Below are 9,934 nucleotides of genomic sequence, written 5' to 3' on the forward strand. Positions count from 1 at the left end.
CGATATCATCATTGGAAAAACTTATTTCAGATAATATTAAGGTAAAATTATTAATAAATGAATCAATGTAGATATATATCCACCTTGAAATGAATCGAACAAAAAAACTGGAGGAGTTTACATATACCAATTACAGCAGCGATCCTCACTACGCGGCCCACGGGCCGCATGCGGTCCTCGAAACGTTTTTTTGCGGCTCTCAGACTGACTGTTAAGGATAGTTATACCTACATAAATTTTAGAGTTATTAAAACAAATATTTTTTTGTAAAAATATTCAATATTTTATAAATAGGTACCAGTATATATTTTATATTTATACAACAATTTATGTACGGGCGGCAATTATCAAATGATTGTTAATAATAGATTAATAATAGACTTATCGGTAATTTCCAGAAGGCCTCGAACAACAAATGAAATATGTGACCTCGACGATTGCTCGGTCGTCAGTTTTATCTTTACTGTTTGTCATCAGTGGGGAGTTTTATCTATCTCAGTGCAAACATGTATAAGTTGAGCCAGTATTAATGTGATTTTAGTGCGGCCAACTTTATCATTGAACAAATTATTTTACGAACATAATACTTAGTTCATAAGTTTTAATTTTGTAATTAAATATGGCGGGAGTGTACTCAAAAGAGCGGAAACGAAAACTTGAGGATGAAAACCGTGCATTTCAAGCTGAGTGGGAGGGAGATTTTTTTTTTTACAAAAGGTAAGAAAGAAGGAACTGCCCTATGTTTGATATCTCGTGAAATGCTACATAGAAACAAACGTTATAATTTGAACAGACACTACATTTCAATTCATTCGCAGTTTGAAGAAAAATTCCCGAAAAAATCTAAAATCCGAGAGGAAAAATTGCAACCATTGAAAAATTCCTTTGCTTGTGAACGTAGTACCCTTTTAAATGCAATGAACAAGAATGAGCTTACTACAAAAGCATCCTACCAAGTAACAGAAATTTTAGCACAAAAGATGAAGCCGTTTTCTGATGCAGAAATTGTAAAAGAGTGTGTTGTCACCGTTTGTAAAACTTTGTTTTCACACTTACCTAATAGTAAGCAAATATTAGATGAAGTTTCTAAACTTCAGCTGTCTGACTCAATTTGCATGAGACGGTCACAAGACTTAGCAGCAAATATTGCACTTAACATTACCGATGAACTTCAGCAAAGCGAATGTTTTAGTCTTGCACTCAACTCATCCACTGACATAACGTCAATTTCCTAATTACTATTGTTCGTTAAATATGTATGCAAGGATTGTGTTGTTAAAGAACATTTTTTGGGCATGATTCCCATAACTGGACAAACTCGAGGTGTTGATTATTTGAACACAATAGTAAGTTTTTTTAACGAGCGTAGCATTGATTTGAAAAAGGTTTTTTCTATGTGTACTGATGGTTGCCCATCAATGTTAGGCCGGAATATAGGGTTCGTTCAGTTGTTGAAAAAACATTTGGAAAACGATAATTTACTAAGCTTTCATTGTATTATTCATCAAGAAAGCTTAGCTATTAAATTTGGTGAAAATTTCAACTAAGTTATGAAACAAATTGTAAAGATCGTGAATTTTATAAGTTCAAATGAACTGAACCGCAGAACGTTCCAAGAGTTTTTGAAAGAACTTATATCACAATACGGGGACGTGCTTTACCATATAGAAGTAAGATGGCTGAGTAAGGGTAAAGTTTTGGAACGTTTCTTCAATATTCGTCATGAGATTACTCTGTTTTTAGCTACAAAGGAAAAAGAGTATCCTGATGTTTATGATTTTAGTTGGTGGTTCAAAGTAGCGCTTCTCACTGATATAATGGGCATTATGAATAAAACACTGACTCGATTGCAAGGACACTACAATAAAATTGTAACGAAAATGATTAGTATTGTGTTTTCACAGGAACAAAAACTCAATATATATATCGAAGAATTGTCAAACAGTGATTATTCTAGCTTTCCTTCTGTTAAGACTTTGTTTGATGAAAATCCAGATGAAAGTCAAGATGTTACTGATTTAATAAAGCTGTTAACAGATCTAAAGAACGAAATGTCTTTGAGGTTTAGTGACTTCAGGAAGTATCAAGAACCATTTCGCTTGGTGGAAAATCCATGGTTAATTACAACAGCAAATATAGCTCATCTTTCTGATCATTCTTTGGATACAAAGCTAGGGATTTGAAAAATGAGTTAATTGATCTTCAGCATGATACGGAGCTCAAAAGTGTTTTTGAAGAAAAAAAGAATAATAAAGCTCACTGCGAGTTCTGGAAAACAGTTGATAAGGACAAATTTCCTAACTTAATTGACTGTGCTCAGAAGATTTTGTGTGTTTTTGCATCTACGTATGTCTGTTAATCTACATTCAGTAAGCTGAAGTTCATAAAAAACAAGTACAGATCCAGGTTAATAAGTGAGAACGTTGACAACATTTTGAGAATTTCAGTTTTTTCTCAACCTGCCAACATAGATGCCATATTAGAGAGTTGTGAAAGATTTCGCCATTCGACTTCAACAAGTAAATAAATTCAAGTAGCCCAAGTCATAAAATTAAGTAAAAGACGTTTCCCTACTTTTTTATATGCAAAATGTTTATTTTTTTGATATAATAAACTTATGTTATAATTATATTGTTTGTAAGTTATTTAACACCACTTCATAGTGTATTATAACAATAAGAGAAATAAATTTTGTAATTAACCTATACCGTTTAAGTTTAGGCCCTGACTAAACTGTACAATTTGTGCCTGCGGCCCTAAGGGAAATTTGATATGAACTATTTGGCTCTCTCAGAAATCCTAGTGAGGACCCCTGCATTACAGGTAAGAAAAAAAAACTGGCGAAGTTTTCACTAGACCTTTTATTATATTTTTATCTTACCTGATATTCTAGCGGAGCTTACAATCGCCCATACGGTACATACATTCAGGATTTAGCTGGTTTGGGATAACTAAACACCATAATATTTAAAAATCAAAATCAAGGGGGCCAGTTCAGGGCCACTGATTTTTCTTAGGGGGAAGGCAGCCCCCTTATGAACTCACCCTTAACGTCTTGTCTGTTAATACATAATACAAACATAATAATTAATAAAGTTTAACATACTTTTTCTCAAATAGTATATTGCACAGTCTTGATGTTTCCGTGGGTACGTTCGAAGGAGAGTTATCAGAACGACGTCCATGTCACCAGCCCCTACCACGAAAACTTTAAAAAAATTTTATTCAAATATTTTGTACGTAATTTGTATGAATTTATACGACAGTTTTCAGAATTTGTACGACGTTGTTATTTGACTTATGTCAAAAATACTGAAGAGGGGCCAGAGACATATGTCTCCGGCCCCCCTCACATAAATAAATTAGTATTATTTTTTTGAATTTAGTATAACTCAAGAACACAATTTATATGAATTTGTACGACCATTTCCGGAATTTTTACTTCACTCCCTCTCCTGAAATATGCGAAAAACACTGTTTTCCGTGTCCCCCCCCCCAAATTTGAAATCTAAACTTTTTCTTCCGCAAACCTTTTACTCATAATTTGTATGAATTTGTAAAACCATTTTTAGAATTTGTACGCCACCCCTTCTCCTGTAATATGTGAAAAAGCTTTTTTCCCGTGTCCCCCATCCTCCTAAATTTGAAATCTAATCTTTTTCTTCCACAAACATTTTACACATAATTTGTATGAATTTCATAATACAAGGAACTTAAATAAAATTAATTTCAAATATTCTTTCGTTATCGGTTTCATTACTTTTGTTATTATTAATTTAAAAGAATTTTACACAATATTTATGAAAAAAAAAAATTATCCTTGGTTCATACAATATATAGCTTAAATATTATTACAATTAAATGTTCTAATAATGTACCTTAACATTTTCTGTTTTTTATACTAAGATTAAATAAGCCAATGTTTAATCATAAAATTTAATTGGAAAATATACAAAATTATATCACAGAATATTCTGTGTTTTTATTCTATTTTTTGGTGCATTATTTAGACTAATATTAGGCATTGTGACTTGTAATGTTTTACTCTTCAACAAACTGTTCTGACGTTTATTGAATTTCTTATTTCCTGCGTTTTCGTTTTTGAAATCTAAATTAACTATGTTTTTATATTTATTCTCAAATTTTGTTTGGTAAAAATATTATCGCTAAATTCTAAGGTGAAAGGACGAAAGCCAGCAGTTTATCCTGATTTAGTTATAGATGCTGTTCTTCATTTTAAAGACAGAATAATTACTGAAGATAATGGCGAAAAAAGTAAGTGAATAGTTTACTTTGACTTTTAATAATTATGTATATTTTTAATTTGAATTAATTATCTATTTAGAATTTTAGTATTGTGAGTCAAATTTACTCATAACAAACTACTCTGTTTAACACCATTTTATTATTAATCACAAAGCTGATCGTTTCGTTCATGATTTGATTTATTTGTTTTATATAAATATTAATATGAAATAATTGCCTTACATATAGTAGTATATTTTAAAAATTGACAGAAAAACGTTAAATATATAATAAAATAAATAGTTATATTTAATTAAAAGATATAATAATATATATAATTGATTAAAAGTGTTTTCAATTGACAGACCCAGGTATTCTTACATTATTTTATGAATATCCTTAAATTTATATTTACACAAAGTAGTTTATAGAATTTGGAGATACATAATAAATTAATTTTTGAATATATGTTTTTTACTCAATTACATAATTATTAATTATTGAAGATTTCCGTCTTAAAACCTTTGCAGTGATATTGCAGAGGGGTTTTAAATTATCATAAAGGAAAAAGCCAGCCCAGAAATTCAATTGGTCATTATTCTGCCTATTGTAAAAGAGAAGAACGTAATTGGGAACTGTATGATGACCTAAAAAAAACCAAAAGATATTAAAGAAAATATGGTGGTTTCATGTGAAGTGTTGTTGTACACTATATAAGTCTTTGTTTTATTTATGATTTTAATATAATTACTTTTAAATGATTATACTTAAAGTGTATATTTTATCATTAAAAGTTAGCTCTTTTTATTCTGAAAATAAAAAAGGTTAAAGTACATTATTAGAACATTTAATTGTAATAATATAAAAGCTATATATTGCATGTACCAAGGATAACTTTTTTTTTTTTTTTCATAAATATTATGTAAAATTCTTTTAAATTAATAATAACAAAATTAATAAAACCGATAACGAAAAAATATTTGAAATTAATTTTATTTAAGTTCCCTGTATTATAAAATGTATACAAATTATGTGTAAAAGGTTTGTGGAATAAAAAGTTTAAGTTTAAAAGTTAGGGGAACGGAGAACACAGGAAAAAGGGTTTTTCGTATATAACAGAAGAGGAGATGGCGTACAAAATCTAGAAACGGTCATACAAATGCATGTATATCATATATTAAATATTGATGTAGAACATTTTTGGAAAAATTATTTTTCCAAGTCGGCGAGGCTGGAGAAACGTTTCCCCCGCACCGCACATAGAAAATTGAGTTTTTCGGGTAAATAGATGCCGTACAAATTCCGGAAACGGTCGTACAAATTCATACAAATTATATGTAAAAGATTTGTGGAAGAAAAAGTTTAGATTTCAAATTTAGGGGGCGGGGGACACGGGAAAAAGGGTTTTTCTCATATTACAGGAGAAGGGGTGGCGTACAAATTCTAAAAACGGTCGTACAAATTCATAAAAATTATGTGTAAAAGGTTTGCGGAAGAAAAAGTTTAGATTTCAAATTTGGGGAGGGGGACATGGGAAACAGGGTTTTTCGCATATTTCAGGAGAGGGGGTGAAGTAAAAATTCCGGAAATGGTTGTACAAATTCATACAAATTAAGTTCTTGAGTTTTACTAAATTCAAAAAAATAATACTAATTTATTTATGTTAGGGGGCCGGAGACATATGTCTCTGGCCCCTCTTCAGTATTTTTGATATAAGTCAAATAACAACGTCTTACAAATTTTGAAAACTGTCGTATAAATTCATACAAATTACGTATAAAATATTTGAATAAAATTTTTTTAAAGTTTTCGTGGGGCCCCCCCCCCCCCCCGGCCGGTGACATGGACGTTATCAGAACGTAGATATAAAATGAGAAAATGAAAATGATAACGAAAATTAACAAGATAGTAAAATAAGATATGTTAGGACTCGATTCAATTTTATAAGGAATTGAAATAAAAATTGAATAATTTAAATGTATATTAAGTAAATATTAACATTAAACCATTATTAAGTAATTAAGATGGATGGTATAAAATCAATTCTCATCATGGCAACTATGTATAGTATAGGTATATATTTCTATAGATACTTATATTTCATATTCCATAAAACATAATAACAATCGGTGTTTTATTACGTGCTTTAAATATTATAGTATTTTGTTTACGTTTAATTATTTGACAAACATAAGCATCATATTATATTGGTAAATAAGGTTTTATGGATAAACAGATAAATGATAATCAAGAATATTCAACAGTTTTGTTATAGTATTTATCAAGTTTCAATAATTTGATTGTGCTGCGGCAGCCGTATTTGAACAGTAAAACGTGCAAGGAATACTGTTTATTCGACGTGTTCGCGTTGGCACACTGGTCAGACAGGCTGATTCATTGATTACACTTCATCGCTGGTTCACTTTCTTGGTTTTCAATCTATCATTCAACCGCACGACTGAACGCTTCTCGAGATGGCCATCGGTGATTATCCCGCTAAATACAACCCTAAAGTGCACGGGCCCTACGATCCGGCCCGTTTCTACGGAACGCCGGATACGCCATTCTCGCAAGTGAAACTCGGCGAGGTAACTACTATTTTAACATTATTGCGTTATACGTGAAAAACGTGAATGCCTACAACGCGTTCCCCTTCTTACTATTATACGCATTGTCCTTGCCATTCCGGAGAGCCGTACCGAGGCTTTTTCATCCTGAAGCACTGCGCCTCTTAGGTTGTATGGTTGTCACACTCACAGCTTTTAAAATGTATAATACGATTAGGAAAAATCTGAAAATTTTTATTAGGTTTCTAGCAAAACAAGAAATAACATTTCTTAAAATAAGTGAATTACCTATTTAATATTTGCTCTTTGGTATTGTTAAACTGTGTGTAGTTTTGAAGATAAAAATGGATTTATAGATTTAATTTGCACTATAAAAATCCATCTGTATGTGTCCTTCACTTAGAAAATATTTTTTCAGTTCTCATTATATTTGTATTTGTTTAAATTGTACAATATTTTACCGAGTATATAATAAACAATAACAAATCTTGAAAGAGTTTAATTTTTTGATAAAAGTATAGATAAATTTAACTTTGCTACTATTACTAAGCCTATTAATTTCCTTAATATTTTTATTAATTCCTTTGATACCATTATTATCATTAATTAACATGAAATTTGTAGACATTTATTTACACATAATCATTAACAGTTGTATGTAAATAAACCTTAAAACTTTTTATAGAAGTGTTGGTGTTTATTTCATTTTCATACTCAGTTAATTTACTTTTCACTACTATGAAACAAAAATAAATAAAATAATAATCGAGTAACCATTTTGATGTTTGCATAATTATAATTTACTTAGCACTTGAAAACTATAATATTTTATTTTATTCAATGCTTTCGCTGGTTTTAGATGACTCAATGGATTGGACGTCGTAATAAGTCACCATCAGCATTTGCTGGATTATTTTCTCGTGCTTACTGGCGATGGTCCCACACATATGTCCAACCAAAACGTGCTACGGTTGCTCCACTAATCCACATTATTACTGGATCGATGTTGTTTTTCTACACTATTAACTATGGAAAAATAATCCGTGGGCGTAATTACAAACATCACTAATAGTCGACTAATAATCGAACTACTGTGTTTATATAATAAGTTAAAATAATTTCACAACCGCATGTGTTATAAAAATATTAAAAATATTTGTATACGCACAAAAACCAATAATATACTTTTTCAAAAGAAACTAGTAAAATATGCAAAAAAAACCACAAATATAAACTCACTACGTGATAGAACTCATTATTTTGTTCACCTAGCTATAAATAGTATAAATAGAAGAAATAGAAAATAGTATGTAATTTCTATAACTTCTGGTCCTTAGTCTTAACCAAAGCTCAAATCTAGTAGTATTTCAATTATTTTTTTTTTTAGAGAAATTCTAGAAATACCTATATGAGCTATAAATTTATTTCAGATAACTCAGAAGCTATATACGAAATTTTATGTTGCAAACTCTTATTATTAATATACCGATCGCTTTACTATACAATAAAAATAAATATATAAGTTAAATCATCTATCCAGCGGAAATAGTGGATATTGTAAAAAAACTGGCAAACAACAAATCCCCAGGTCATGACCTCATCTCTAACAAAGTCGTCAAAAATCTACCTTTGAAATCGATCGTTTATTTTACTCATATATATAATGCAGCTCTTCGGTTATCTTATTTCCCAACCACCTGGAAAACATCTGTTATTATTACAGTACTTAAACCTGGAAAGCTTTCAGAAATCCTCTCCTCGTACAGGGCTATCAGCTAATTACCAGTCCTGGGTAAATTTCTTGAACAAATCATTCTCAAACGAATCACCACCATAGCCAAATCAAAAAATACCATTCCAAACTTCCAGTTTGGTTTTTGTGCTCATCACGCCACAACTTATCAACTTCACAGGGTTGTGGATACTATCTCCGCAGTACTCGAAACCAAAAAATATAACGCTAGTGTCTTTTTAGACGTCGCGAAAGCGTTTTATACCATGTGGCATGATGGTCTCCTCTTCAGACTAAAAAATATTTTTCCAGCCCATTTATACCTAATACTTAAATCCTATCTTGCCAACCACTCTTCTAATGTCCGCTATAACTTACATCATTCAAAACAATATCCTATATTTGCTGGTGTCCTTCGAGACAGTAATATTGCTTCCTTCTTATACACCATATATATGTCGGACCTGCCCACAACTGAAAATACTTCAGTTGGAACATACTTTGATGATACTGCCCCATTATCAGTTTTTTATGATCTGATCATACCAACGCATCTCAACAACAACAAACTCACTTAAATATTCTCTCACAGTGGTTCATCAACTGGAAAATAAAAATTAATGAATCCAAGTTCTCTTTTGTAACATTCTCACTCAGACCTTTAAACTGCCCAACTGTAACAATTAACAACATCACCATTCCTCATTTGACTGAAGTAAAATATCTTGGTCTTACATTCGACAGATACCTTACCTAGTCTCTCCATCTTAAAGATAAGCGTAAGAAACTTAACTCCAGACTTCACCTGCTAAGGCTACTGTTCTAAGGCTAACTTTGTTCGAACCTTACCCTGCCTATAAAAATTATTCTGTATAAAATTATTTTTCAACCAATATGGACATACGGTATAATAATTTGTGGTTCAGCTAAGAACTCGAACAAGAAAACTATACAAACTTTTTAAAACATCATTCTTCGCTTAATCTTTGGTGCACCCTGATTTGTTTCGAACGAGACCCTAAACTCCGACCTCGAATCACCTTCCATCGACGATACAGCTGGTATCTACTACAAACGCTTCCACACCAAACTTTTAGATAATCCTAACCAACTAGTCAATGAGTTAGCTTCATTAACACTTTCAGGTAATCCAACCAGACGCCTCAAGAGGAAATGGTGCCGTGATTTGATAACTTAAGTAAAAACTTATAAATGTAACAGGTGCCACAAATTTGTGATTCCCTCCTCATGTGCTTATTCCTGTTAATTATCTGTAAACTTATTATTATTACTTATTGTACTATGTATAGATCATAATTCTTCAAATAAAGTCAATTTTTTTAAAAAAAAAAAATAAAATAATTTAATCCAAAATAAGAAGAATTAATTA

At 31.0% G+C, this 9,934-nt stretch overlaps 2 protein-coding genes across 2 annotated transcripts; both read left to right on the forward strand.

Annotated features, from left to right (window-relative positions):
• Positions 1–646: 646 nt before the first annotated feature.
• Positions 647–7,979, forward strand: LOC112687512 (putative ATP synthase subunit f, mitochondrial). The gene is made up of 4 exons (XM_025560255.1): positions 647–717; positions 2,722–2,823; positions 6,510–6,833; positions 7,672–7,979. The coding sequence occupies exons 3-4, from the start codon at positions 6,720–6,722 to the stop codon at positions 7,879–7,881; spliced, it is 324 nt and encodes a 107-aa protein (XP_025416040.1). The 5' UTR covers positions 647–717; positions 2,722–2,823; positions 6,510–6,719; the 3' UTR covers positions 7,882–7,979.
• On the forward strand, positions 1,551–2,183 carry LOC112686906 (general transcription factor II-I repeat domain-containing protein 2B-like). Its single transcript, XM_025559392.1, has one exon. The coding sequence runs from the start codon at positions 1,551–1,553 to the stop codon at positions 2,181–2,183; it is 633 nt and encodes a 210-aa protein (XP_025415177.1).
• Positions 7,980–9,934: the final 1,955 nt, after the last annotated feature.

The sequence above is a fragment of the Sipha flava genome, unplaced genomic scaffold (genome assembly GCF_003268045.1).
Source record: "Sipha flava isolate LNK unplaced genomic scaffold, YSA_version1 109_pilon_pilon, whole genome shotgun sequence".
NCBI classification, from domain to species: Eukaryota; Metazoa; Arthropoda; class Insecta; order Hemiptera; family Aphididae; genus Sipha; species Sipha flava.

Excerpts from the sequence above, each read along its gene's own strand:
- LOC112687512 (XM_025560255.1), top strand. The coding sequence starts at position 6,720 with ATGGCCATCGGTGATTATCCCGCTAAATACAACCCTAAAGTGCACGGG. Across the intron at positions 6,834-7,671 it reads CGCAAGTGAAACTCGGCGAG|ATGACTCAATGGATTGGACG; the intron begins GTAACTACTATT and ends CGCTGGTTTTAG.
- LOC112686906 (XM_025559392.1), top strand. The coding sequence starts at position 1,551 with ATGAAACAAATTGTAAAGATCGTGAATTTTATAAGTTCAAATGAACTG.